At 35.5% G+C, this 17,170-nt stretch overlaps 3 protein-coding genes across 4 annotated transcripts; 2 read left to right on the top strand and 1 right to left on the bottom strand.

Annotated features, from left to right (window-relative positions):
* The first annotated feature begins 8,169 nt into the window (after window positions 1–8,169).
* On the top strand, window positions 8,170–11,267 carry LOC113321965 (pentatricopeptide repeat-containing protein At2g37310-like). Of its 2 annotated transcripts, none has more exons than XM_026569951.1 (2): window positions 8,170–10,731; window positions 11,140–11,267. In XM_026569951.1, exon 1 carries the CDS (start codon window positions 8,424–8,426, stop codon window positions 10,377–10,379), a length of 1,956 nt encoding a protein of 651 aa, XP_026425736.1. In that variant the 5' UTR covers window positions 8,170–8,423; the 3' UTR covers window positions 10,380–10,731; window positions 11,140–11,267. The 2 variants fall into 2 exon arrangements, with proteins under 2 accessions (XP_026425736.1, XP_026425737.1); XM_026569952.1 differs by having other exon boundaries at window positions 8,170–10,429; window positions 10,529–11,215.
* A 237-nt stretch (window positions 11,268–11,504) lies between these two features.
* Window positions 11,505–15,658, top strand: LOC113321964 (putative respiratory burst oxidase homolog protein H). Its single transcript, XM_026569950.1, has 13 exons — window positions 11,505–12,018; window positions 12,104–12,266; window positions 12,447–12,609; window positions 12,702–13,508; window positions 13,605–13,700; window positions 13,800–13,915; window positions 13,999–14,101; window positions 14,230–14,321; window positions 14,408–14,555; window positions 14,647–14,775; window positions 14,863–14,991; window positions 15,076–15,154; window positions 15,326–15,658. Exons 1-13 carry the CDS (start codon window positions 11,679–11,681, stop codon window positions 15,433–15,435), a joined length of 2,475 nt encoding a protein of 824 aa, XP_026425735.1. The 5' UTR covers window positions 11,505–11,678; the 3' UTR covers window positions 15,436–15,658.
* Window positions 15,659–15,661: 3 nt separating this feature from the next.
* LOC113321966 lies at window positions 15,662–16,741 on the bottom strand. The gene is made up of 2 exons (XM_026569953.1): window positions 15,754–16,741; window positions 15,662–15,720 (listed from the first exon to the last, which is right to left on the bottom strand). The coding sequence occupies exon 1, from the start codon at window positions 16,385–16,387 to the stop codon at window positions 15,773–15,775; it is 615 nt and encodes a 204-aa protein (XP_026425738.1). The 5' UTR covers window positions 16,388–16,741; the 3' UTR covers window positions 15,662–15,720; window positions 15,754–15,772.
* Window positions 16,742–17,170: the final 429 nt, after the last annotated feature.

Here is a 17,170-nt window from a genome sequence, read left to right as displayed (position 1 = left end):
AACAGTGTGTCACGGAAGAATGTACAAGTTGTTTTACTAACTTATGTATATTGCAAAACGAAGTATAACGCATATCTTTTGAACTTGATAATCATGACATGCATAGACACTATCTTTGTAACTTGTCGATATATTTTAAATGAACTTATGATTGATTTCATGACTAGAAAACTATGTTTGATTACATGAGTTTAAGGAAGTAGACATAAGAAACTTGTGTTTGTAGCTAGTGGAAAAAAATCAATTCAAATGGTGGTTAGTTTCCTATTGGGTATCTATAGAAGAATCGATCTGTATTGACAAAATCAATTGGATTTTTGGTAATTAGGGTTTTATTTGTAAATTTTGATTTCAGAAATTGTTACCTTATGAAAAATGTCTTCTTCCTTATTTTGGGAATTTCATACTAATATTTTGTCTTTGAATTCTTGCAAAAAATATATGCAAATATTTTTGAGAATTTGTTTTGCTATTTTCCCTCTTATAATCATTGAGAAACCCTGGTAAAATTCTTGTTTAATGTCTTGAGAATGCTCCTTGTAACTCGCAGTTTTACTAAGTCAAGAAAAAAGATGAAACTCAGAAAGTTAAGATTTGCCAAGGAATCAGTATTGAAAAGGAAGAAGAAGAATATCCTCAAAATCATGTCAAATTATGATTCTGATAGTTATAAATTATTAATACAGATGCTGCTTTCATTCCCAATAAAGGAGCAGCGGGGGCGGTGGGTCAAGATCACAGAGGAGTATTTTTAGGCTGTGAAACAATCACTTTTGACACTACTTCCTCCATTCTAGCTGAAGCTATAGCTTGCAGACTAGGGATTTCTTTGGCGAAAATATTATATGTGGACAATGTCATCTTTGAAGGTGATGCTAAGAATATAACAACTGCAATTTTAGTGGATTCACGCGATATTCCTTGGGGTATAAGTTCCGTCATTCGGGAGATTAAACATGAAGCTTCTTGTTTTGTTGATGCAAGGTTTCAACATGTCCCTAAAGTTGTTAATCATCTGGCACATGAGTTATGCCAATTTGCAATGCAAGATAATGTAAATAATAGGTGGAATGCAAATTCTCCACCATCTTGTATTTATTCAAACCTCAATTTAATGAGGTAGTCTAATAAAGTGTCGGGCTTTCTTGAGCCCGTCTTTCCTTCAAAAAAAAAAAGATAGTTATAAAGGATCTCAAGAGTAGTCTTGCCTACTTGATTTTGTTTTTAAAGATCCTAAGGTAACCATATGGACACCCACTGACAATAAGGTTGATTCATCACTAGTTTCGAAGAACTAAGAACCAATCTCATCATATCGGTTCGGAATCAAGACTTCCTGAAGGATAGGATTGAAGAAACTATTGCATATCTTAGACAAATGAAGAACAAGTTCAGAAACTTGGAAACCAATAGATGGTTGGTGACAAGTCTCTTGAGACCTATTTCAAGAGTTTTAACATTGAAGAAATGAACAACCAGAGCGCATCCAAGGATTAAGTTAAATGTTTTATGCTTTATCTTAATAATAGACTATCAATTGTTGATCTATTTCAATTCTTGTATAAGTTCTACTTATACCTATCAATAATAAGTTTTATTCTTTAAATCTTGTGTTGTTTCTTTGTGCATCTCGTGGTTTTTATGTATTTTTTTTCGGGTTATGAAACTTAATTTTGGTTTTTATTAACCCTAATGTTTTTATTTCATAACATATTTATATCTTATGATTTTGTGAATTTTGAAAAATATTTCTAAGTTGTAAATGCTTAGTTGTGTTATATTAATTTTCAAAGTATAATGCTTATCTTTTGAACTTCATAATTGCAAGATAGACATAATCTTTGTAACTTGTTTCTAGATTGTGTAATGAATTTAGGATTGGCTTCATGACTAGAAACTATGTTTGATTAGATGAATTTAAGGAAGCAGACTTACGAAATTGTTTCATATTTCAAAGAAATCAATATGATCGGTGGTTCCGTTTTCATTAAAGATCTAAAGAATGGCCGATCCTTACTTACATATGTTGGAAGTCAAGGTGGTATTGATTCGTAACTATGTTGGGAGTTAAGGTAGTACCGATCCTAACTTATATGGGAAACAAGGTAGAACCTATCCCTACGTACATTTGGACTCATGGTAGAAATGATCCCCATTTGCAGAACCGATTTCTCTAGTCACGTACACTTTTTGGGTTTGTGTGAATTTGTGAATTGGGTTTGCTAAATAGGAAAGTTCAAGATGTCGACATAATGATTAATCTTAACATGTGCATAAACCTTATATTTTATTATACAAATATATTCCTTGATACTCAAGGTGAGATCCCAAAACAAAATATTTGAGAATCCTTTTGTGAAGATTTTATTTTGTTATTCCAGCAAGAAAATTAAACATATCTCTGGAACATATATTGGTTAAGTATCTTGTATGCTAGCCAATATTGAGTTGTATCCATGAGGGAATCAGTTATACAGATGGATATTAGTTGGAATTAAAAAAAAATGAATTTGGGATTTATTGCAAATCTTGAGAATATTTTCTGTTATGGAAATTCCTTGGTGTACAAACTACCTTGGTCTAAAAACAGTGAAGTTTTTTCTTCTCACACATTCATCTTGAGGCAGACACTTCATCTTTGTAGTAACTGCTATATCCAGCTAATAGTATTACCCTCAATACTATCTTAGATAGGAAAGTAACCTAATTAGGAGATACTCTTATGTCTGCTAGTTTAAATACTTGTTTGGGATCAGGAAATGTCTATTAGTACCATTGGTAGGACATTATAATTGCATTGTTATTTTAGTTTTCGAGTATTTATTTGATTGACTAATGTTTGATAACTATTGATTGCACCTAGTTTGATTATTCGTGAGAGACTTATCTTATGACATAAGGTCACTCAAACTATATCAAGAAATTAACGGTGGTTTAGATATGTCTTTAGATCTGACTTTGACTTATGGTCATCCATTGTTAACAGACTGTGCTCGTGCATGATCAATCATAAGTTGAAGTCAAGTTTGGTTGTACAGGTAAAAAAGAAGATTCAAAATTTGAATACAACATGATTTATTATTGGTTTCATATCTTTATGACTTTGACTATGTTCATATATTGTTATCAGATTATCTACGGTGCATGATCAATCATAAGTTCGAATCAAGTTTGATTGCGTAGGTACAAAAGAAGATTAAATATTTGAAGAAAACATGATTTCTTATTAGTTTCATATCTTTGTGATTTGATTTGTTCTCAAACTTGATCGGATGAGATCCGGATAGATCTGGTTTATCTTTGATCCAACTTGATCTGGTTTGTTTTAATATACTTGTTATTTCTAGTCGTACTAGATCGGTAAACTATCAATTGGTGGTATTATTCAGTATCTTAATCTGATAGTTTGTATACCTAGATCTGATTAACTTGGTAGATCTTACCTAACAAAGGAATTTACTAGAACACTGGTGCCAAGTTGGGGAGGGCCGACCGAAAAAACGACAAACTGCTGATTGCATGACGCTTTAAACATCTTTTTTTTTGTTAGAATTTTATTTTTGAGGTATATACATTGTTTTAGTGGTTGCATAACCAAACTAGTGGATGCATGAACTAAAATATGAATGTATAAATTATTATGCATCCTTTGTGGTGGCTCTATAATTCATTATGCATCTTTTTTCAGTTGGAATGATATTTTTAGGCCTATACTACCTCTCTTTTATAAAAAGAAAAAGAGATACTTTCACAGATTTATTTTTACCTAAAATAAGCATAATTGAAAAGCTGGAAATATCATTTTTCCTGACACGGGGTGAAAGTATCACTTTTCCTGTCATAGGGTGAAAGTATCACTATTACAAAAAAAAAAATGGTGAAAGTATCACTTTTCCTGATACAGGGTGAAAGTATCATTATTCCATACAAGGCATGAAAGTATCACTTTTTCTGACACAGGGTGAAAGTATCATTGTTCCTGATACGGTGTCAAAGTATCATTTTTCCTGATACGGGGCAAAAGTATCATTTTTCCAGACACGGGGCGAAAGTATCATTTTTCCTGACATGGCGTGAAAGTATCATTTTTCCTGACAAGGGGTGAAAGTATCACTTTTCCAATTTATATAATTAAAATAAATTAAAATCAAAGAGGGGTATTCGGGTTTGTTAATAGTAATCATGTCCAATATTTTTATCAAATTTCCCATTCGCGTGAGGCTTCATTTTAAAGAGTCATAGTAATTGGACCGAACAGTAGGAACATTGTTTTCCAATGAAAAAGTGATAGAAATTTCCAATATTTTTATCAAATTGCACGTTTGCGTCAGGTTTCATTTTACAGAAAAATTGGTCATAAAAGGGATTCTCTCTCTATGGGACATTCGTTCGGTCGGCGAAACTATATAGTTTCTGCTTTACTTCTTGAGATTGGAAAAGTGGTTACCAAACATATTTGTCTTTTATTGTTTGGTAGATGATCAAAATAAGTTGAGTGCTTGAAATCTTCATAGTGGATAAAGCAACTTAAAATAATGGACTTTATCTTAGGATTCACGTGTGTTGGCCATATTGGTTGTAGGCGCGGGGATACTGAGGTAACTAGGTAACTATGATGTTAGAGCACTGCTCGGTTAAACCCACCAAGCGTCAGTATTTCAAGGTTGGTTGTCCTATTTTAGTATCAACACTCATAAATTGCTTGATTAGATTACTAGAGTCAACTTCGTTAGGTTAAACTAAGAATTCTAGAAATTTTGATGCGCACAAGTATTACTCTGAATACCTGAAAATTTCAAAGACGTATCTACAGCGACGATAAAATCATACTTCCACTTGAGGTTAATATATCATTTGCTTTCCAGTCGTCTCTGACAAGCGAAGTTATATATGTGAAACTATAGTATGATAAACTTGGTCATCATATTTTTATCAAGGTATTAAGAAAGAATATATCAATAAGTGATAAGCGCTTTATATTGATATATTGATTTACGAAGTATAGTGTTTATCTTTTGGACTTCGTAATTACGACATCGATATAATCTTGTAACTTGTTATTAGACTGTGTAGTGAATATAAGTTTGGTTTTATACTTAGAAAATTATGTTTAAATATTTAAGCTTAATGGATTAGACATATGAACGTATTTCATAGTCGAAAGGAAATCAAAAGGATTATGGTCTCTTTTTTCTTTGAAGATCTTAACTATGAACCAATCCTAACCTATATAAAGAATCAAGGTAGAACCAATCCCTACCTAGCTATATTGGGAGTCACGGTATCTACGATTCTAACTTGGTTTAGGTATCATGGTACAACCGGTCCTAATAGGAAAAACCAATTTCTATAAGTACACTTTAGGGTTTGTATGATTTGGAAATTGGGTTTGCAAAATAGGAAAGTTCATGATATCAACATAGTGAGTAATCTGAACATGTGCTGAATTCTTATTTCTTAATTGTTCAAAGATATCATATGATACTTAAGGTGGGACCCCAAAAAATATTAGTAATAGTCTTTTTGAGATTTTCAAAGTTAATATGTTTTGTTTTACCAACAACCAAAACATATCTCTGTAAAAATATATTATTCCCTTCGTCCCTATTATATAGGAGGAATATTGAATTTTCCTAGTCCCACTGAATAGGCGGAATTCTAATTCCAAGATACCTTTTGACCCATATAACCTTATTTATGTTGTATTGGAAATTGTATTGAGAATAATACAAAGGGTAAAAACAGGAAAAAACATGAAAATTTATGAAAACCAAACAATTTCTTATTCTACGAGATTTTAACTTCTCCGCCTATATAATAGGGACGGAGGGAGTAGTTAATTGATATCTAATAGTGAGTTGTCCATTGAGATTTTGGTTATACAGGTTGATATCGGTTGGAATTCATAAAACCAAATACAGGTGTTTTATTGCATATATTTTGAATATATTCGGTTATGGAAATTCCTTGGTGCCCACACTACCTTGGTCTTTAGATAGATAAGTTTGTTTTTCTCACAAATTTATCCTGAGCCAGGAAAACTTCATTTTTGATGTTTCAGGTGTAGCCGACTAATAGTGTACATGTTCTTGTAATTCTATCTTGGAGAGGAGAGTAACATAATTAGGCGAAGTCACTTACGCTGTCTAGTTTAAATACTTCTATGGGATCAATACTAGTACCATTGATAGGAAACTGAAAAAGTATTGCTATATATTTTAGTTTCCAATTGTTGATGTTATTGGCTAACTGTAGTTATCTCTTGATTTGTACCTAGTTTAATTATTCTTGGGAGCTTTATCTTCTGACATAAATTCACTCAAACTAGATCAAGAATATAACATTGACTTTTAATCATCCATTGTTAAAAGACTACCTTATATGCGTGATCGATCATAAGTCAGGAATCAAGTTTGTTATTGCGCAGTTACAAAATACTATTGAATATTGAAGACAAGACTATTTTCTTATTGGTTTGTATCGTCGTGATTTGCTTCTTGCACAAACTTGATCGGCTGGGATCCTTTCAGATCTGTTTTTTCTTTTGATAGACTAATTATTGACTAGTCGTATTTATATTGACAAACTATCATTTGGTGGTACTCTTTAGCATCTGAATATGGTGGTTCAGTTTGACTTGATCTGGTTAACTTTTTTAATCCAGATTTTGGAAGATCTAAAACTCGACAAAGGGATTTAATCTATTTTAAATAGAAAATCTTTTGTCACACTCAACATCAATATCTCTGATATAATGACTTAATTAATTACGAGAACTGGACTAGGTCCCGGTATTTTTCTGCATTTGAGGTTTCCTCGTTAACATAATATTTCTTTGTGATTTACTTTACTTTAGTATTATAATTGTTTAGTTATAATAAAGTGAATTACACTGTACGTTAATCCAAAGCACTTGATATTGATCCTATAGTATATTAGTATTGTACCGTAACTATTATCAACTGACTTTCTTGTTATTGTACTGTCTCGACTTTGTCCATAGACGATCACACTAAGTATTTTACTTATAGGTTTATGTCGAAAAGATTTTGGTGTACTTGGTAACCTCGTCATTTCAATTAGTATTAGCGCAGGAAAAAACTAAAGAATCTAACAATTTGTGTTTGGTGAGATCCAACCTATAAGAAACGAGTCAAAGTAAGATTAAGCAAAAGCGAAATTAATGAAAGACTCGATTAACATATCACAAGAAGGTGTTAATCCATTCTCTAAAACGGAGATTTCAAACAGTGGTAATGTTTCTTCCTCAGCTGGATCAAATTCAAAATGTTCTTATGATATCTTGAACGAGTCCAAAGGATCTAATGATGAGATAAAACTAAGTCATGTAGGCATGTCCAATGACTTAATTATAGATTCTTCAAGGGATGAAGAAAGTTTTGGGAATATGTTAACCTCCAAGATGTAACAAGCTTAAGTGATATTGCTTTCTTCCAAAAGTAACTTAATTTTGTCTATTGATATGGAAAAAATTATCGCAGATGATTTAAAATCAAAGACTACTGAGTGTGAAATGGGCAAGATCTCGAAGAATAGAGGGAGAATTTTTCTCAACAAGTACAGAGTCTTGAGGACAAAGTAAGTGCTAGTATTCCTCAAGTTGAATTATTATAGAAAGCTCGTGATGTTGACCTTGAAAAGGTCCATTTGTTGGATAATAAACTTGCTAAATATGATGCAAGGATCAACTCTCAATAAAAGAGTCTTGAAGAGAACGAACGTGCATATCTTTCCGGAGAAAAATACCTTGAGGCTGATCTAGCTGTTTCTCCTGATAAAATCAAGATGTTGGAAGAAGAAAATTTGGACCTGAAAAAAATTCAATGACAACTCAAATAATTTAACCTCAATGTTAGAAGCAAGTAGAAATCATCGTGATGCACGAGGATTGGGTTATAAAGGAATATATGCTTCAAATATTATCAAAGAGGTAAAATTTGTCAAAATTACAAATTCTTTTCAACCAGAAGCTTTTACCGATGTCAAAGGTACTACAGCTTCAAAAATTGAAGGAAAAGAAATAACGGACATGTGTTTTATAAATTCAATTCTATTTAGTAACTCAAAATCCACAATTGTGACGAAAATTTCTCCAAGGCCTTCACATGCTTCGAAAAGAAATGCACCTTATGTAGAGCAGTTGGCAATTTTGGGCAGGACCGCCCTTAGCCCTATCGGCCCCATGCCGCCATGCGCACCTCGCACCTCACACACCCATTAGTCCAGACTCCAAAGTTGCGAGAGCCTGCTGGGTTCTGGAATCGAACCTCAGGCGTAGCTGTGGAAAAGTTATTATCATGCATTTTTTATAGTCTCCCCCGTTGCCTCAAATTCCCTCCATTATTTTTCCTCCTGTCGTCCTCTGTAACTTCTTACAGCTACAGTTCATTACAAACAAATGAATGACGTTACTGACAAGAACTAGATCCAACACCATCAAACAACTCTTTCTCTCTTCAAATGGAGCTAATGGTCACTTCATTCAACATTGCACAAATAATCATCTAGTTCGACAGGGAAAACAGGTTCATGCTCGAATTATACTTCATTCAGTCATTCCAGATGATTTTCTTGGTTCAAAGCTGTTAACTTTTTACGCTACATCAGGTTTTTTATTTGAAGCACGTCACGTGTTTGATAATATTCCTAACAAAAATGTTTTCTCTTGGAATGCTATGCTTATTGCTTATTCACATCATGGTAGAAATACCCAGACACTTGAACTCTTTTCTTCTTTAGTTTCTTTGACAGATGTGAATCTTAGGCCTAACAGTTTTACGATTTCTTCGGTTTTGAAAGCGCTATCTTCACCTATGTTTCATGACAGAAGACTGGTTAAAGAGGTTCATGGTTTTGTTTGCAGACATGGGTATGAGTCTGATTTATTTGTTGTTAATGGTCTGATTACTTGTTATGCACGGTTGGGGGAATTGAGTTTAGCTAGAAAATTGTTTGATCAAATGCAAGAAAGGGACATTGTGTCATGGAATTCGATAATTTCTGGGTATTCTCAATGTGGTTTTTATGAGGATTGTTTGATTCTGTTTAAGGAAATGGAATGCTTGGGTTTGAGATTTGACGGGGTTACAGTAGTGAGTGTTTTGCAGGCTTGTACTCAGTTGAAAGATCTTGATTTGGGTAGGAAAGTACATCAGTTGGTATTGGACAACAGAATTGAAGTGGATACTGCGGTTAGTAATTCAATTATTGGATTGTATGCGAAATGTGGTAGTTTGGAGTATGCTAGAAAGTTGTTTAATGAGATGACAGAGAAAGACGGGATTACTTATGGCTCGATGATATCTGGATACATGAATCATGGTTTTGTAGACGAAGCATTGGAATTATTTCGTGAAATGAAAAACCCAGGTTTGAGTACTTGGAATTCTTTGATTTCGGGTCTTGTCCAGAATAGTCACCATGATAGTATGCGTGAGTTCCTTCATGAAATGCAGGCCATGGGTTGTAAACCAGATTCTGTAACTCTATCAAGTGTTCTTCCCACCATTTCGTATTTTTCGAATCTGAAAAGTGGAAAAGAGATACACTGTTACGCGATTAGGAATGGTTATGATGGATGTATGTATGTTACAACTGGTTTAATAGACACCTATGCGAGGTCTGGTTTTATTAATGGAGCCTACGAGGTGTTTAAAAAATCTAGCCTAAGGAACGTGATTGTATGGACGGCTATGATCTCAGCATATGCAGCTCATGGAGATGCTGTCGCAGCAATTTCCCTGTTTGCGGATATGCTTGGTATTGGTATAAAGCCAGATCGAGTAACATTCACAGCAGTTCTAACAGGCTGTGCACATTCAGGAATAGTTAGTGAAGCTCGAAAGATTTTCGATTCAATGCTACCATATTATGGGGTTGTCCCTGAAATTGAACATTATGCTTGTATGGTTGCAGTTCTGAGCCGTGCTGGAATGATTTATGAAGCAGCTGATTTCATATCTAGGATGCCAATTGAACCTAGTGCAAAAGTTTGGGGCGCATTGTTAAATGGTATTTCGGTTTCAGGAGATGTTAATCTTGGTAGGTTTATTTGTGAGAAACTGTTTGAAATCGAACCCCAAAACACTTGGAACTATGTAGTCCTCGCAAATTTGTATGTTCGAGCTGGAATGTGGGATGATGCTGTGATGGTTAGGGGTCGGATGAAGAAAATGGGATTGAAAAAATTACCTGGCTGTAGTTGGATCGAAACAGATAATGGGTTACAAACTTTTGTGGCTAGAGATGTGTCGAGCGAGAGAATTGCAGATATTTATGATGTATTGGGTGGATTGATTGAGCTGATGAGAGAAGAGGGTTATGTTTCCATTACAGAGCTGGATGAAGAAATGTTATGAAGTTCGAGAAATGAGTGTTTAAGCCAAGATTATATCTCTGTCAGAATACCGTATAAACACTGATCAATCACCTTAAAAAATTTGTGTTACTTTGATAATGTTACTGAGAAGCTATCATCTTCTGATTCTACTCTGCAAATATGCTGCAGGATGTTGATACTTCATTCAGCTCTTGAAGAAGCGCTACCAGGGTTTTGTCTGGAATAAGCTCCTTACTGGAACTCGAAAAGCCCAAAGACCCAGCATTGGACTATGGAAAAGTGGGTCTTAATATAACTGAGAATTGATACTCGTCGAGTCACCACCAGTATCATCGACTCATCCAGTACAGCTGGGCTCAAAGGGGATACATGTGAGTAGTAGACATTATCACATATATTTTGTTATGTTAGAAAGAATCAAAGATAGGGAACAATCAAGTGTTAACTTGAAGAACTATAAAAATATGCCTATGAGAACGTGAAGGTAGTAGGTGCTAGGAGTGGAACACCACTATACGACGTGCCTGACAATTAGAACACTAAGAGTATGTCACTTCGTTTTAAGAATTCAAATCCCTTTTGTTTATAGTCAAGTTGAAATTTGTTAACTGATTCTGATGCCAATAGAATATGTGAAACCACATGAACATGAACATGGATGGACACTATTATATTCATTATCCATTTACTTGATCAACGTACATATCGATCTCACCGTTGAATGGCATTGTTCATATTTTAGATCTTGTTGACTTAATTGCTCAGATTGGTAAATTCAGATAACTTGACATTGAAACACGGTGGGATGACGCATTCTGAGTTTGTGCTAACAACGTTGAAGGGAAACGCGGTGAGTAGTCCGGTTAACAGTGAAACTGATGGCAATTTCGCTGAAGACTGAAACGCGTTTTATAACCCCTTTAATTGTACATGTATATAAGAATTTCAGATTTGTAATGTAATTTTGAAAACCAAATCAATCTCAATTAGTTGTTCACTGATTCTGCACGACAGGGTAGACCAATGTCTAAAATGGGTTCCCCATAGTCCACTTGGATTTATTTTAATTTTAATTTTCTTTCTATAGAGCCTGAAATAAACAAGCCAAGTATAGAAAACCGACAATTTAACGAACCTTGAACGAATTTCCAGAATTTCCATTCTTATTGACACCTTCAACAATTTCTTCATTTCTTCAACTCAATTTTCTTCTCTGCACACACATTACTGTCTGCAGCTGAATTCTCTTCTTCTCAATCAATTCTGATTTTCAAATTCCATTGAGAAGAAGAGAAATTCTGAAAAAAAAACATAGACAATGCATGAAGATCTAGAGGAATCGAATTCTTCGAAATGGATACTTGAAAGCATTGTAGTACAACAACAAGAAAATGTAGATGATCCGACAAGTGTAAGGAAAACACCCAAGAACGTAGGGCAATTCGAGACGAATGATCTCCATGAAAGAAAAAATGTTAGAACGACAGAAAATGGGGGTAGCGTCAAAACAAGTGCAACAAAAGGAATTCAGGGTTTAAGATTTCTTGCAAGGACAAAAACAGGAAAAGAAGATGAGGCATGGAGAGCGGTCGAAAAACGATTTAATGAGCTTGCATACGAAGAAAGACTTTATAGAGATAATTTTGGAAAATGTATTGGTAAGCTTTCTCTTGCTTTCTCTCTTATGTTGTTTTTTCATTTCTAGTGTTTCAAAGTATGGAAATCCCCCTTTTTGTTGAATAGGAATGGCGGATACAAAGGAATTCGCGAATGAACTCTTTGATGCATTGGCGAGACGTCATGGTACTGATACAACCATTGGTATTAGCAAGGATGAACTGAGAGAGTTTTGGGATGATATGTCCAATCGCGACCTCGATGCTCGGCTGCAAATTTTCTTTGACATGTAAGATTTTTCTTTTTAACAGACAATAACTGAGTTTCTATGATCCAAAACTAGCACTGAATTCCAACAACATGCACACAATTTTCTGTTTCAACTCCCATCTGTTTAATTGGAAGAGACAAACCTTCCGGGGTTACAGAGGTAAAACCCTGTGTGATCTCTGTAATTTTCTCTCTGCAGGTGTGACAAGAATGGCGACGGGAAGCTGTCAGAGGATGAAGTGAAGGAGGTATTACTGTTAAGTGCTTCGGCAAATAAGCTTGCAAATATCAAAAATAATGCAGCATCTTACGCATCTCTGATCATGGAAGAACTTGACCCTGATCATTTAGGATACATAGAGGTAAAATTTCATTTAACTGAAGCACCCAGATTCTCTATATCTCAGAGTTCAAGTATCCTGATTATTTTGTTTTTGGATAATTGTAACAACAGATTTGGCAACTGGAGACTTTACTGCAAGGGATGGTTAAATCTGAAGAAGGTGAAACATTTGCGAAAAAAAGCCAAACCCTGACCAGAACGATGATCCCAAAAGAATACAGAACTCCAGTTAGCAAGTTTCTGAAACAGGCATTTGAATTTGTTTATGATAACTGGAGAAGAATATGGATTGTCGTGATATGGCTGACTATTAACATAATGGTATTCAATTGGAAGTTCCAGAAGTACCAGCATCACCCAGCGTATCAAATCATGGGCAATTGTGTGTGCATTGCCAAAGGTGCTGCTGAAGGACTTAAGCTCAATATGGCTTTGATTCTCATCCCTGTATGTAGGACATTACTTACTAGGCTCAGATCGACATTCCTTGGTAGCTTCATTCCTTTCGATGATAACATCAACTTTCACAAAGTGATCGCCCTTACAATCGCAATTTTCACATTCCTCCATGTAACTGCTCACATAATGTGTGATTTTCCGAGGCTGGTATTTACTCCGAATCCAAAATTTATGAGGTACCTAGGCGAATACTTCGATTACCATCAGCCAACTTATGGTGAGCTGGTAAACAGTATCGTTGGTATTTCTGGCATACTGATGCTCCTGATAATGTTGTTCTCATTCACGTTGGCCCTTCATAAGTTTCGTAAGAACGTTGTGAAATTGCCGTATCCAGTTCACCATTTGGCAGGATTCAACGCCTTCTGGTACGCTCATCATTTGCTTGCTGTTGCGTATATCCTCCTAGTCGTACATGGCTACTACTTGTTTCTCACCAAGGAGTGGTACCGTAAGACGGTAAGCATTACATATTATCTTATAAACTATATCTGCTCGTATGTGAATATGCAAAATAGGAGACTAACCAAATCTTCAAATCTCTTTCCTTGGCAGACATGGATGTATATTATGGTCCCAGTTCTCTTGTACATTGGTGAGAGAATTGTGAGTTCACTTCGTGAAGGCAGCGAGCGCGTGGATGTTATTAAGGTTCCATACGCAACTCCAATAGTCCTCTACTGTTGCCAATTTGGTTTAACTCCAAGATCGAGTTGGAAACTTACACTGTTTACTACTAAAATTATACAGGCAGTCATATATCCAGGAAATGTTCTTGCATTGTATATGAGCAAGCCAGTAGGATTCAAATACAGGAGCGGCATGTACATATTTGTCAAGTGTCCTGACGTATCTCCCTTTGAATGGTATGTTAAGATTCTGTGACCAAGTAACTAAGTTCCTTTCTGAATTCTAGATGCTCAGCAAACAACACTTACTTTGATTGCAGGCACCCGTTTTCTCTTACATCTGCACCAGGGGATGATTACGTGAGTGTTCACATTCGAACCTTAGGAGATTGGACAACAGAGCTTAGAAACTTATTTCAACAGGTTAAGCTCAACGACAATGCTTCCTCTTTTCTGTTGCAAATTATTAGAGTTTTCGCAGGGGATAGATATCTTCGCAGGACAGTGAAAAAGGCCTGACCATCCTTGTAATCTTTTCTTTCAACGTGCAGGTTTGTGATGCTCCCCCCACTCAACCAAAGAAAGGAAGACTTGCAAGAATGGAGACTACAGCAGTGACAAATTTCGAACAATCACGTACCATGTAAATAAAAATCAAAGATAATCCCATTGACAGTTTCTTTCCATGATGTCTTACCTACATCTGATAGATCTTCCTTGTTATGACAGTTTCCCCAAGCTCCAAATAGATGGACCATATGGAGCTCCAGCTCAAAACTACAAGAAGTACGACATTCTCTTGCTCATTGGCCTGGGAATTGGTGCAACTCCATTTATCAGTATTCTGAAGGATCTTTTGTACAATTTGGGTGATATGGTAATAAACCAATGACTGAGCCAGCATAAATTTTTTTCTCTAGCTTTTCGGCCGCATGTAGTGACATTGCTACTGCTAAAAATCAATGCAGGAAGGTTCGGTACAAAATGGCAAAGGAAAGGGTCCAGGGAGGGCATATTTCTATTGGGTTACAAGAGAGCAAGCTTCATTTGAGTGGTTCAAAGGTGTCATGGATGATGTTGCAGAGCACGATCACAATGTGCGTTGTAAAGTAGCAATATGAACTGACATTTATATGCATCATGATGATAAACTAACTTGATAATTCTTTCATGGAACTTTACAGGATGTGATTGAAATGCACAACTACTTGACTAGTGTGTATGAAGAAGGTGATGTGAGATCAGCACTCATTACCATGGTTCAGTCACTGCAGCACGCGAAGAATGGAATTGATATTGTCTCTGACAGTAAGGTATAGACTTATTCTGAAAACCATAGAATCTATTAAACTTCAAGACATCTTTCTGCTCCATCCTAACACATGTGCCTATGACAGATACGGACACATTTTGCTCGACCAAACTGGAGGAAGGTGTTCACTGACCTAGCAAGAACCCATAAATCCTCTCGAATAGGTAAGAATTTTTTATCTCTCTTAAGTTCTAGATAAAACAAGCACAAATTGAGAAATCACATTCAAACAAAGTAACACAAATATTTTCTATTTGACAGTAAATGATTATATCCTTACAAGTGAAAGGATCAAGTAACATGTTGAATCTAACTTGCTTGAAATATAATTGCAGGTGTTTTCTACTGTGGAAGTGCTACACTTACCGAACAACTGAAGAAACTTTGCCATGAATTCAGCCATAGCACATCAACTCGCTTCCATTTCCACAAGGAAAACTTTTAGGAAAATAGTTTACCAAACAAACAAACAAACAAACAAAAATTGTATACAAGAATCACATTCACCATTTCTTAGCATCAACGTGTGGTAGAACACCGTTCAATTAGCTTTTTGCCGTACAAAATGCTGTATTGTGTTAGGTTTTGCATGTAAATTTTGAGATAAAGGAAACAACACAGGATATAAAACTTCAATAATAGATAGACTTTACTCGGTTTTGAGTGTATCTTCTCCTTGCATCTCTATTTTGCTAGATTAGATTTTACTTACAATAAACAATGTTCATCTGTATGTTCTGGATTCTCTACTTTTTCTTGAAATGTCATCCATTCCGCCCGCTCTACTGCTTTGCACTTCGCCCGCCTTTTCTTGTATCGCCTTTCTTCTGATTCGGCTTCTCGCCTTTCTTCAGAGTCCGCTTCTCGCTCTTCTTGGAAATCTTCATCGCCAATGATTTCAATGGAATCGAAATATCCAGTGGCAAAAGAATCTCTTCCAACTCATTCCACTCAAGATCTTCAGAATCACCATCTTCATATACAACTCTATACCAACCAGCTTCCTTATCATATTTCTTCACTTTACCAGAATAAAACTCATCTCCAAACAACTTTCGAACTTCTCTACCTTGTAACCACTCACCAAATCCAGCATTCCTCTTTGGTTCTTCTACATCTCTTTTGATGTCAGCCTCTGTAGAACAATCGCCTTCAGCCACACCTAGCATCTTTCCATCAACAGAAGAACCGCCTGTTACCACATTTGGCTTCTTTTCATCTCCGTCCGATAATTCATCATCACTCATAGATGAAGATGACGAAATTTCGAGTTCTACAACCAAATCGTTTAAATCTGGCATCCCATTGATCACTATTGCAGGTTCTCCAGGTATCTCATACACACTCGTTAATGAAGCTCCGAGATCGAGATTCAAATCTTTACCAGACGTTTCCATTTTTTTTCTAACAAAATTAAGAGTTGAAAATTGTAAAAATAAATTACCTAATTGAATGCCGGAGTGTTAGGGTACCGACCTGTTTCAATCTTCAAATTACATCTACTTGTATTGTTGAAGAACGGTGGTTTTACAAACCCTAAAACCCCAAATAGAGCGAAGGAGAGAGTAAAGGGAGAGAGGTGTAAATGTGAAAGGGCAACAAAAGTAGAGAAGAGTGTGGGTTGGACTTTGGCCTATGCCGGAAAGGATCAAGGGGGTGAGCATTGAGCAGCGGATCTGATCCACCGGATTTGGCACGAGAAACAAAGAAACAAGCCTAAATCGGTGTTACACGCCGGTGTCTTGGACCCATATAATCATTTGATAGAATCTGGTTGAGAAAAGGTGGTATTGTTTGGTTCCATATTATTGTTCATAAAGTTCCTATTTGGCTTTCGCCCGCGGCATAGTTTGTCAAACCTTTTGTTGGGTGGTTTTTTTCTTTGTAATTGTGTTGTATACCACAGTGTTGGAATTTGAATGTGTCCAACAAGTTTGAATTTTTTGTGTCAGTTTGCTTAAGATTTGGTCTTTTGATTTAGCTGGTATTAGTCCTAGTATTTAGGTGTTTTAAGAGTTTTGAATACGTATTGTAGTCGTGGGATATGGATCCTAAAAGGTAGGAAACTATGTTAGTCGTGGTTTAATGTAAACGTGTGCATGTAATGCCTATTTAAGGCTTTTATCAATCAATGAAAATCTTGGCGAGTTTAGTAACAAAATATCTTCTTATATCTTCTC

This window comes from Papaver somniferum, chromosome 11 (genome assembly GCF_003573695.1).
Source record: "Papaver somniferum cultivar HN1 chromosome 11, ASM357369v1, whole genome shotgun sequence".
NCBI lineage: Eukaryota > Viridiplantae > Streptophyta > Magnoliopsida > Ranunculales > Papaveraceae > Papaver > Papaver somniferum.
The sequence above is the reverse complement of the archived record's forward strand: the minus strand, read 5'-3'. Positions and strand labels throughout refer to the sequence as shown.